The sequence below is a fragment of the Bos mutus genome, chromosome 9 (assembly GCF_027580195.1).
Source record: "Bos mutus isolate GX-2022 chromosome 9, NWIPB_WYAK_1.1, whole genome shotgun sequence".
In the NCBI taxonomy this organism is placed as follows: domain Eukaryota; kingdom Metazoa; phylum Chordata; class Mammalia; order Artiodactyla; family Bovidae; genus Bos; species Bos mutus.
Window position 1 is genome coordinate 11,259,973 of NC_091625.1, and position 12,686 is coordinate 11,272,658.

The following is a 12,686-nucleotide window of genomic DNA, read 5'->3' on the forward strand; positions in this document are numbered from 1 at the left end:
ATTACCTTATGTACAATTATTTTAAAGTTTTATTTGATAAAAGAGCAGGATACTAGATGTTAAATAGTGTCTCATTGTTTTGAAGCAACAATGTGACACTGAAGAGTCTTTTCCACAAAATTAATCATTAAGGAATTACCTTATGTACAATTATTTTAAAGTTTTATTTGATAAAAGAGCAGGATACTAGATGTTAAATAGTGTCTCATTGTTTTGAAGCAACAATGTGACGCTAAAGAGTCTTTTCCATAAAATTAATCAGTTTTTTCTTGTTTAGAAAGAGAATGAACCTTAGTCATGTCATATAAAAACAAATATAATAGATTATACAAATCATAAAATTTATTGGTCATACGTTAATTTATATTTTGCAGATATTTTATATAAATATGCTATAATCATGCAAAAAAGTATTACTTACATCTATTTGTAAATAACTGTATTTTAGCATGTTAGTTACTCAGGCTGGAAATATAAAGCATTTTGTCTTATTCATTTAACAAATATGTAGTGAGTGACTATGATGTTCTATGTGACTATGCCCTGTTCTAGGCTCTGGGCCTTTGCCAGTGAACCAAACAGACATCCTTCCTCTTAAGCAGCTGGTATTTCAAGCTGGGTTGAAGAGGAGAGGCAGATTTACAACGGCAACCCACTCCGGTATTCTTGCCTGGAGAATCCCATGGACAGAGGAGTCTGGCAGGATACAGTCCATGGGGTCGCAAGAGTTAGACATGACTTAGCACCTAAACCACCACCACCACCAGAGCAAGAGGAGGTGAAGGGCACTGAAAGTCTGGTGGGGGCAGACCATAGCAGTAGGGAGGGAAGTCGGGTAGGAACCACCAAACACTGATGCTTGAGCAAAGACTGCAAAGCGGGGAGGGGTTAGTCTGATACATATCAGGGAGGGAATCTTTGGTACAATGGTCCTGGTGTGTCTGAGAACCAGCAGCAAGGTCACTGCAGCTGGGTAGCATGAGTTGGGTGTGGATGCTGGGGAGGAGATAGTAGGAGAAGAACACTGGGAATTATGTGAGGCCAGATGACACTCCAAGGACTCCTGCGTTTTTGTGAGTAAACTGTAGTACCATTGCAGGATTTGGAGCAGAGGAGTCATGATTGATTTATCTTTCCAAAGGGTCTCTGCCAGCAGCCAGTGAGAAGTCTAATTCAGGAATCCAGTGAAAAGTAGCGTTGACCCCATCGAGGTAGCCATAGGGGAAGGAGGAGAAATGGGCAGATGGCTGCACATATTTGAAAGGAGAATCAAATCTGATGGACTGGACACAGGTACAAGAGAAGTGAGGCCTTGAGACTAAAGCTTTTCGTCTGAACAGCTAGAGAAACCGTTTACAACCAGCCAAGATGGTGCTGGCTCTGGAGGGTCAGGTGTCTAAGAAAAGGTGGATTCCGACTGAAGGTGTTGATTTTAGGAAGCCTACTGGAAACCCAAGCAAAAGTGTTGGGGAAACAACTGGATGCCTGCAGTTAAGAGAGATTCAGGGTGAAGACAAGACTTTGGCATACATTTTCGTACTTTTGCCTAATGTCTTATGTAAGAAGGGTCTCAAGTGCTGAATAGAAGGTTCAGAAGAAAACAACTGATTACAGAGCCCTATTCTTGCCTATTTTTCCCTTACTTCTTTGTGTCTGATTGGTGATCAGCAAATTAGAATACTGTATGTTCGAAAAGTATTTCATTTTCTCAACATGATGTCATTATAACTGACAAACTCTTGTGACAAATGCAGACTAGTACAATCCTACCCAGGGAGTAGGCACAGACACACTTCCCCTAGCCTTGGTTCAGTGTAATTGTCTCTATCACTGAAGGAGAAACCCCAGTAAAGTCCAAAACCACAAAAAATGGAGAGTAGAAATGCATAGGTGTCATCATCTGTGGTACAGCTCAGTGCTCAGTCACTAGACTCATGACCTTGTCATCAAGCTGAGTTGAGATAAACTTTCATAAAACAGTAGGGGTTTTTTTTTTTTGTTTGTTTTGTTTTTTAGTTATTTTGCAGGGAAGGGGAGGCAAAAGTGGGGCTGGTGACTGCAGGCACCAAAATAGAAACTCAAAAGAGAGAAAGTGATTATGTAAATTGTGCCTTTTGAAGGCATTGAGAATGTTTCATTCACATACTCTAAGTCTCTGGAAGCACATTTAGTTCCTGTTTAGGGAGATGAAAGCCTTGCCACAGCCTCATCTGCGGGCTTGCGGCAGGGTGAGTTTCTCTTGTGTGTACGGTGCCGGGAAGGGTGGGCAGTTGGCAGTGGTTCAGCATTGATTGCAGTCATTCATAAAATCCAACCGCGCGGAAGGCGGAGTCCAGGGGAGCTTCTCTGAGATGCTTGCAGGATGCCTCATTTGAACAAATCCTCAGTGATGCTTGAGGGATAAGGGGTGCTCGCAAGCACTGCCAAGATGGTGAGGGGTCCACCGTCCTTCCCAAGTAACTGAAGACTTTGCAGGAATCAGAGGTCACGCCTCTTGGACTCCTGGTCTCTCCATCCACAGCCTTTCTGGAAAGTCGGCTTTGTGGCTTATCTGTGGCCTCTTTGTGTCTGGATGATGGAGTAAATCATATGTAAGGAAGACCCTTCAGAGAAGGCAATGGCACCCTACTCAAGTACTCTTGCCTGGAAAATCCCATGGACGGAGGGGCCTGGAGGGCTGCAGTCTATGGGGTCGCTGTGGGTCAGACACGACTGAGCGACTTCACTTTCACTTTTCACTTTCATGCATTGGAGAAGGAAATGGCAACCCACTCCAGTGTTCTTGCCTGGAAAATCCCAGGGACGAGGGAGCCTGGTGGGCTGCTGTCTATGGGGTCGCACAGAGTCGGACACGACTGAAGTGACTTAGCAGCAGCAAGGAAGACCCCTGGGGCTTCCCAGGTGGTACCTGTAAAGAGCCCTCATGCCAATGCAGGAGAAATAGGAGATGTGAGTTTGATCCCTGGGTCAGGAAGATCCCCTGGAGGAGGGCATGGTGACCCACTCCAGTGTTCTTATCTTCATGAACAGAGGAGCCTGGTGGGGTCCCTAGAGCATTCATTGCAAAGAGTCTCACACACTGAAGGGCCTTAGTGCACAGCAGTGTGCTGATATATCACTGTGGTGTTTAAGTATGAGGGGTCCCTGTTATTGTGTTACGATTAACGCCTGGGAGAGGATGGGAAGTGGTCGGCTGAACAGTTTCCACACATTACAACTGGCGACACCACTTTGGTTTATCCCTCAAACTGCAATAGGACAGACAAAACAATCCAAATATAACTTTAAAGAAATGCTAATTCATTCAGGCTGACAAAAATCTGAGGAGGGCGTTGTATTATTTTATGTATCTTATTCTGAATGTAGGGATTTTTTTCTTCTTCTCTTTCCCTGGAATTTCAATTTCGTCTGAGAAAGTCAGATTAGAAAATGTAAGAATACATATTGGCATAGCTTCGTGCCCCCTCAAATTGGTTGAATAACTAGCAATCTGAAACTGATCACTTTCTCCCTGAGAACAGATTCAACAGCTAGCTGATTCACTCTAAACCTGAGATCAGGATATAAGTTAGTATGAAAAATTAGTTTTTTCTTATTTTGTTTTAAATAAAGTATATTAATTTAGTATATTTTAAATTAAATACATTAAATTCTAGCAACACTGTTTTTGAGTATTGATGTGTTTATTCTTATTATCCAAAAAGAGCTTTAAATTTTAGAAATTCAAATGAGGTTTTTATGGGCCAAAAAACTAAACAGATATTTCTCCAAAGAAGACATACCGATGTCTAACAAACACATGAAAAGATGCTCAACATCACTCATTATCAGAGAAATGCAAATCCAAACCACAGTGAGGTACCATCTCATGCCGGTCAGAATGGCTGCGATCCAAAAGTCTATAAGCAATAAATGCTGGAGAGGGTGTGGAGAAAAGGGAACCCTCTTACACTCTTGGTGGGAATGCAAACTAGTACAGCCACCATGGAGAACAGTGTGGAGATTCCTTAAAAAACTGGAAATAGAACTGCCATATAACCCAGCAATCCTGTTGCTGGGCATACACACTGAGGAAACCAGAACTGAAAGAGACACGTGTACCCCAATGTTCATTGCAGCACTGTTTACAATAGCCAGGACATGGAAGCAACCTAGATGTCCATCAGCAGATGAATAGATAAGAAAGCTCTGGTACATTTACACAATGGAATATTACTCAGCCATTAAAAATAATACATTTGAGTCAGTTCTAATGAGGTGGATGAAACTGGAGCCTATTATACAGAGTGAAGTAAGTCAGAAAGAAAAACACCAGTACAGTATACTAATGCATATATATGGAATTTAGAAAGATGGTAATGATAACCCTGTATGCGAGACAGCAAAAGAGACACAGATGTATAGAACAGTCTTTTGGACTCTGTGGGAGAAGGCAAGGGTGGGATGATCTGAGACAATAGCATTGAAACATGTATATTATCATATGTGCAAGAGATCATCAGTCCAGGTTCGATGCATGAGACAGGGTGCTCAGGGCTGATGTACTGGGATGACCCTGAGGGATGGGATGGTGGCGGTGAGGGAGGTGGGAGGGGGGTTCAGGATGGGGGACAGATGTACACCCATGGCTGATTCATGTCAATGTATGGCAAAACCACTACAATATTGTAAAGTAATTAGCCTCCAATAATAAAATAAAAATATAGTAAATAAAATAAAAATAAATAAATAAATAAATAAGATTCTATAACATAGGCAGACCGATGAAATATGCCAGTTACTATAGTTTTAAGTAAGAACTACTCAATTCTTAAGATTAAATGAGAATTTTCTTACACAGACATGGTCTTTTATGCTGGCTAATAATCCACTTTTATTGGAGAAGAGTTATTTAAAAACATATTGAAGGAAAACTCTGAGTGGCAGATTTCTTTTCTTCCCAAAACTTTGCCTAAATACCTGAATTTTCAGGAGGAAAAAGAAAAAAGGAAATGAACTAAGACAGAAGGTTGCATATGGTTTCTCTACATATAATTCTTCAAGATTTTCTCCAAAGTTGGTGATATTTCCGATATTTTCACAAACCAATGCGTGTAAAAATTCAACATGCCATGTGGGCTATTTTTAGTTGAGTGAGAATTGCTAAAGATTTCCCAGTGCAGTGAAATGTAACTTCCTGTGCACTGTACTTGTGTAAGTTATATTAACATTTCATAGCTCAGTAATACCCCAGGGTATTACTTCTCCTTGGCAACTGCCTTCTTGAATGTTCTCTGAACCTTCCTGCCAGAGGGTCCTTCTCCTCCAATGACTGGTGACCAGTCCATTAAGAGTTTAGCATTCACTCTAGACAGTTACCACATTTCTTTCCTTTGAACCCAGGAGGGGTGGCTTTGAAATGGCACCGTTTTCTTTTCTTGTCACATTATATATTGATTTCTAAGTCTTACTTGATCCTGTTTGGACTTAGCTGTGTGTGTGTGTGTGTGTGTGTGTGTGCACGCACGTTTCTGTGCAGTGTCCACGTTTGCCTGTATCATTTCTTTCAGAAGTGGAGAATTTTGCCATGCAGCTTTTAGCTCTGGAAAAACAGTTTATCTGCCACCACCTCACCACTGAGCCACCCCTTGAATAGCATGACTGGCCTTACAGGTAGTCAGATCTCCAAGTGCAGTCCAAACCACTGTCAAAGTTAAGAACCAGGTTCATGCTTGAGAATCCCAAGTCCTGTGTGGTTTTTCCATTTAGCAGAGTCTAAGAATCAGGGTCTCAACTTTCTAAACGGGGCTTCCCTATTCAAACCAAGGTTTGTTCAAGGCTTCTGAGGTAGAGGGATATCTGAGCCATCCAAGGACAGCCTCAGAGGGCTACGTTTTCTGGCTTATGCCGTGATTCTCTCCAGTGCTCCATTAAGTCCTGTTGACATCAGGTTAAGAGCATCTCCACCTGCTGCCCTTTGCAGCTGTGACCCATCCTCTGCCTTTATTTATTCTGTGATGGACAACTTAAGACCCAAAGACCTTTTCCTGCCTATTTTCACACTGTGCAGGCATCTTGCATATTTATTTTGCATACTTATGGAGACACACACACTTTATATATGCACATTTCCCTCTGACTCTTCCTCCTTTCTTAGCTTGAATGAATTTGGAACATGGGGGATGTCCTGAAACATCTCAGATCTCTGTTTTATTTTTTTTATTTTTTTGCATAAAGAGAAGGGCATGAAGGGCATGAAAAAATGTCCATGTCTTTCAGTAAGAAAGCCAAAGCCACAGAAAGTCCTGCCTGTTTTTAACATATCAGCACAACAGCTGCTCCTATGTTTACACTTTCAGATGTCTCCATAGGGTAAAGCCAAAGTTTTCAGCAGCTTTGCTTCTATGGGGAAGCCTAATGAGGATCGTTTTATTGATACTAAACAGGAAATCCAATACTGAGGCCAGCACCAGTATGGAGTTCATCTGGGTGTAATTGAGCTCTTGGAAGCATGAGCTGAAGGTTCCTAACTCCCAGGGCTTCTCAGGGTCTCCAGGTTAATACTTAGGGGCTTGCAGACAGTTCCCTTAAACTTGTTTTCAGTACCGTGTTTAATTTCCAGATGTTTCTCCCCGTTTTATAATTAATAGTGCGTTGTGCTGTCTATCATGCGCCCCAGGTGTGTGGTCAGGGACATGGTGAAGCCTGCTGCCTGCAAAGCCCCAAGAAATGTTGAACACCAGCCCCACCAGCCTCCACCGTGAGTATGGCATTGGTTTTATTGACTGAAAATGTCGTCTCTAACACAGATCTCTGGTTCCAGATGTATTAATTCACATTGCATGTGGGAGTGCAAACTCTGCCTGCTCTGGGGTGTCTGGGGGTAAAAGACTGCTACTGAATTAGATAAAATGATCTGGAAACTGAGCTCTGTGTTTCAAGCATCTTCATTAAGTGCTGTTTCTAATGCCATATGGAAAGCATGAAGCTAATTATAGGACAGAGACATGTATTGGGGAACTCTGTGGTATCAGAAACTCTGTACCTTTCGGATTTAGAAAGTATGTGGATTCGAGCCTGAGACCCTTTTCGAGAAAGTAATGCAAAGGTGCAGAGCGGGGATGCTTTCCTAATTGTGAAGAAGGGAAGTGCATGGTTCGTTCATAACCACCCTCGCACTGTGTCAGGTAAAGGTCAGGGACAGTCCGAAAGAGGGATGGACCTTCAGTTTATTTTTATTATTGTAACCTCAAGTGTGGATATTCATGAAGGATTAAATGGCCCACCAAAGGGAATTAAAGGAGAAACTAAATAAATGAACTCTGTGTTGCAAATGTGGATTTCTGTAAGGTGAAATGTAAAGAGCTTTAAAATCCTGCAGAGCAGCAAAATCTATTCAATCTTCTGAATAAAATTATGCTCCTGGTAAGAAAAATTAAACATTTCCTTTAAATGTCTCAGCAGTGGTAATACTGTTAGCATAACCAATACAGCCAAGTAGTTACTCCCAGGGAAATGCCTCCTTCCAAGTGATTTTTGCAAAAGCCATTGAAGAAATGTGTCTTAGGAGTGATTTTTCTATAGGTTTCCTTAGCTATCTGACAATTTTTTGAAGTAAAACCAAAATAAAGTAATAAGATTGTCCAAAGGCTATGAAAAGAAAAGTAAATTTTTGTAATTCTTTTGCTGTGTCAAGTTTTTATTCCCATTGGCAAAACTAAAATTAAATGAAATGTTTAAATGCTTATATTTTGCATACACACAGTCACAAATACAAAATTATTTATTGCTTGAGATATAAAATTTGGGTAAATAAATTTCAAGAGGCTCCATAAATGGGTTATAGATTTTATCTATGTGTATTTGAATATCATCTTCCACAGTTGATCAGTACTTCTCAAGGAACACAAATAATTTTCACCTAACTGTAGTAAAAATGGTTTATAATTGCATTGAAAAAAGTTTTAAGTTGGAAGAACTGCTTGTAATGATGTTGCCATTTTGTTCTATATATGTTCTAGCCATAAATCCATTTTCTTGATGGTGGAACTTTTTTTGAAAATTCATGGAAAACTTACAATCCCCATTTTCCATCATATATTCCAGGCATTAGAAAACAAGCAACTTTGGGGAAAGTGCTTTGAGGAATTAACATGAATTTTAAGATGTGTTATATTTCATATATTGAGGTTCCATTTTTATTTGTACCACTTATTCCAGTGTCCACCTAAATTGGAATTATCAGATACGAAGCAGCAATTGACATCCTTGCCAAAGAGACATTAATTATCTTTTCTTATTTTGCTTCTGCTTTCCATGGACTCCTAGAAGTGGAAAGCTGTTGTAACTTACCGTGAACCTAGTAGAACCTTCCTGGCTGCCTTTCTGAGTAAAGTGAATGAGAGTGGCTTTTGGGTTCTCCTTTCTGATAATCCTTTTCTTCACTCCATGCTTAACTAATCACAACAATGGACCTCTCTTTAGGTGACTTGAAGAATTTAAAGTTCGCAGTCCAGTCCTCATTTCTACTGATTCTCTCTAGAGAGGGGTGTTTATAAATCGAGCTCTCCATTTCCATATAAGCCCCTTTCTAGGCTGCTATGAAAAGAATGACAGTAATTGGGGGTGGGGAGGACACTAAGGATGGGCTTTAGCCTGTAGGCCGGTGTTTTTAAATATGTGCATTACAACCTATCAGTGGGGCTAAAGATCAATAAAAGCTAGTTCTTTAGTGTGGAGGTTATGTTTAAATTTTGAATGGAACAGAAAATATAAGATGACATCCTGGGTTACTATTGTAGGATGAGCTTAGATTTCTGTACATGATAACTGGATCAAAATAAAATTTAATAAACACTACATTTAGTTTTGAGCATGCACTGATGGATTTTAATTCATCAGATTCTCATTATGTGTATGTATGTGTGTGTGTGTATAAAATATGTATAACTTACTTTAGCAGAAGTAAGAATAATGGCATATGAATAGGATGTGGGCAAAACTGGAGACAAGCAGATCAATTAAGGGACTATTGCAACTGACCAGAGAAGGACGAGGTCTTGACCTACAGAAGTAGCAGAGGGTGTAGGAAGGAAACATTTTAAGAGCTCAGTAAGAAGGCAAATGGGCAGTGCTTAGTTGCCAATTGAATATGGTTTGTAAGGAAAGAGTTTAAGGGGGGCGGTTGTATCAGTGGTTTGGGTGATTGAGGACCAGCAGCTGATGTGGGGAAATAAAGAAGTAAACCAGGCCAACCAGTAGGGTGGGCAGTGAGGAGTTCAGATCCTGATAGGATGATTTGGGGCACCTGTGCATTATCCAGGAGTATATGTTCAAGAACGAATTGGGTGTATGAACCCAAAGCACTCAGCTGGGGAAGTAGATGACATCACCAAAGGGTACAGAGTTAGAAAAAGTAACAGAGTGCCTGGGTAAAACCAGTGTTTAAGGAGTGGGTAAAAGAAGAGGCTCCCCTGACTCAACTGAGAAATAATGGTCAAAGAGGTAGGAGAACCAGAAGCTAAGTGGGAGGAGTCACGGAGGGTGCCCCAGAGTAGCAAATGCTGCCAAAAAATGCTAATAATAATAATTCAAGAGATTAAAAATTTTTTGCCCCTTGGGTCATTGGTGGCATTTGTTGTAACACTTTAAATATCTGAGTGGGTGGAAATACTTTATTTGTATAGATGTAAGGGAAAAAAAATAGTCAGGAGGAAGAGATGGTGATTTTGCATGGGGAGCAGGAAAAGAGAGAGAGATTATTACCATGTGAATCGGTGGTAGAGTCATTGTATTCAGGTCACTCAGTGCCGTCTGTTTTACAAGTTAGGTCAATGGCTGCACATGTCAATATAATTTGTATTTTGATAATCATGTATGTAAATGATCTGAAGATTCTTTTTTCAGTTATTATTAAAATGTCACTTGGTCATATTTTAAGCATGCTACTTAAGTTGTCATCACTTAATCAAAGTTCTGTTCAGTTCAGTCATTCAGTCGTGTCCGACTCTTCATGACCCCATGGACTGCAGCACGCCGAGCTTCCCTGTCCATCATCAACTCCTGGAGCTTACTCAAACTCATGTCCATTGAGTCAGTGATGCCATCCAACCATCTCATCCTCTGCTGTCCCCTTCTCCTCCTGCCTTCAATATTTCCCAGCATTAGGGTCTTTTCCAATGAATCAGTTCTTCCCATCAGATGGCCAAAGTATTGGAGTTTCAGCTCAGCATCAGTCCTTCCAATGAATATTCAGGACTGATTTCTTTTAGGATGGACAGGTTGGATCTCCTTGCAGTCCAAGGGACTCTCAAGAGTCTTCTCCAACACCACAGTTCAAAAGCATAAATTCCTCAGTGCTCAGCTTTCTTTATAATCCAACTCTTACATCCATACATGACTACTGGAAAAACCATAGCTTTAACTAGATGGACCTTTGTTGGCTAAGTAATGTCTCTGCATTTTAATATGCTGTCTAGGTTGGTCATAGTTTTTCTTCCAAGGAGCAGGTGTCTTTTAACTTCGTGGCTGTAGTTACCATCTGCAGTGATTTTGGAGCCCCCCAAAATAAAGTCTCTCACTCTTTCCCCATCTATTTGCCATACCAGATGCCATGATCTTAGTTTTCTAAATGTTGATCAAAAAGATTAGTGGAGTTGAACAGATTGAGTTTGATAGCTGCTATTCTTCAGGTATGAGATGCACAGCTAAAGCCCTCTCAAGTTGGGGGCAGCAGTTATATAATCCAATTAACTATTACTACATGATAACTGCAAGATTAGAAGTATGTCTATAAAAGAGAAAATGGCCTATTCTCTTTGGGGTTGATGAGGTCAGACAAGAACTTTCAGAGCCTGAATTTAGAACAAAGCCTCCAGAAGAAGGAAATGATTAACTAGTGCCCCAAAACATCAAGTTGTGGGTGGTGATTTGAAACATGTACTCATTGCTGGAGCCTGAGAGTGTGCAAGTGTGTGTATCTGTGTATTTGTGTGAGTAAGAGTGCATGTGTAGGAGGGTGGGGTGAATGTGTTTGGGTGTGGTGGAGAGATTTATAACGACTTCAGGAGGTGCAGCACCAGTGTCTTTAAGGAAGAGAAAAGTGAAACTGAAGTCGCTCAGTCGTGTCTGACTCTTTTCGACCCCATGGACTGTAGCCTAACTGGCTACTCAGTCCATGGAATTTTCCAGGCAAGAGTACCGGAGTGGGTTGCCATTTCCTTCTCCAGGGGATCTTCCCAACCCAGGGATCGAACCCGGGTCTCCCACACTGCTGCTGCTAAGTCGCTTCAGTAGTGTCCAACTCTGTGGGACCCCAGAGATGGCAGTCCACCAGGCTCCCCCATCCCTGGGATTCTCCAGGCAAGAACACTGGAGTAGGTTGTCATTTCCTTCTCCAATGCATGCAAGTGAAAAGTGAAAGTGAAGTCGGTCAGTTGTGTCCGACTCCTAGCGACCCCATGGACTGCAGCCTACCAGGCTCCTCCATCCATGGGATTTTCCAGGCAAGAGTACTGGAGTGGGGTGCCATTGCCTTCTCCCTCCCACACTGCAGGTAGATGCTTTACTGTCTGAGCCACCAGGGAAGCCCCAAGGATGAGGATGTTGGTCTAACTTGGAAAGGATAGGCTATACACTTGGTCTTGTCTTTGGTTTAGTTTTAATACAGTATTTTGAAAGTTGACCTAACATTATGAGGTTTTTGAGTTTTTCAAAGTGATCATGGATTTTAGAACACTGACAGTCCTTAAGTCTACCAATCAGTTCCAGCTGTGGATGGAAGCAGGTCTAGGCAAGTGAGGCAGTGGTAGGGCAAATTTGAGAATGTTTCCCGGGTAGTGTAATCAGAGCACAGTGATTCATTAGCTCTGATAATAGAGTCAAGTGAAGAGGAAATAATTCACTTTATCTCAGGAGAGTAGGTGGATGTGATCATAGCAAGAAGAGTTAATTTAGGCACTAAAACAAGTTTAGATTTAGCTTTAGATGTATGTGAAAGTTGAAAGTGAAAGTCGCTCAGTTATGTCCAACTCTTTGTGACCCCATGAACCCCATGGAATTCTCCAGGCCAGAATATTGGAGTGGGTAGCCTTTCCCTTCTCCAGGGCATCTTCCTAACCCAGGTCTCCCAGATGGCAGGCAGATTCTTTACCAGCTAAGCCACAAGGGAAGCCCAAGAATACTGGACTGGGTAACCTATCCCTTCTCTAACAAATCTTTCTGAATCAAACTCGGATCTCCTGCATTGCAGGCAGACTCTTTACCAACTGAGCTATCAGGGAAGCCCCCTTATATATATATGTATTAGTGGCCAAAGAAATCTCTGATTGAAATATCCAGAAGGTAGTTGGCTATTCATACCCCAAACTCAGGAGAGACTTACATGACTTAATTTGTGAACAATTATTTTATAATAAACTATGAACACAAGTGAAATAGCATTTAGAACTATACTCAGTATTCTGTAACAACCTGTAAGGGAAAAGAATCTGAACATAGTGAGATATATATACACACGCACACACACACAATAATGTGTTATTTTCAAGTGTATGGCAAGGTGATTCAGATAAATTTAATTTCAAAGTTGTTTTACAGAGTATGATTTCTATAAGATTAATTTTATATCTCTAAAAAGTGAATTTTAGGAGTAACTTCATTATTAAAATACTTGAGATTAAAAAAAAAAGGGGAAAGCAGGATGGAGA

General features: G+C 41.0%; 1 protein-coding gene across 1 annotated transcript in view; it reads left to right on the forward strand.

Annotated features, from left to right (window-relative positions):
- The window catches only part of RIMS1 (regulating synaptic membrane exocytosis 1), a 599,571-nt gene that overhangs the window by 98,369 nt on the left and 488,516 nt on the right, over positions 1–12,686 (forward strand). Inside the window, 1 exon segment of the mRNA XM_070376186.1 lies at positions 6,659–6,754. Coding sequence (XP_070232287.1) covers positions 6,659–6,754 — 96 coding nt within the window.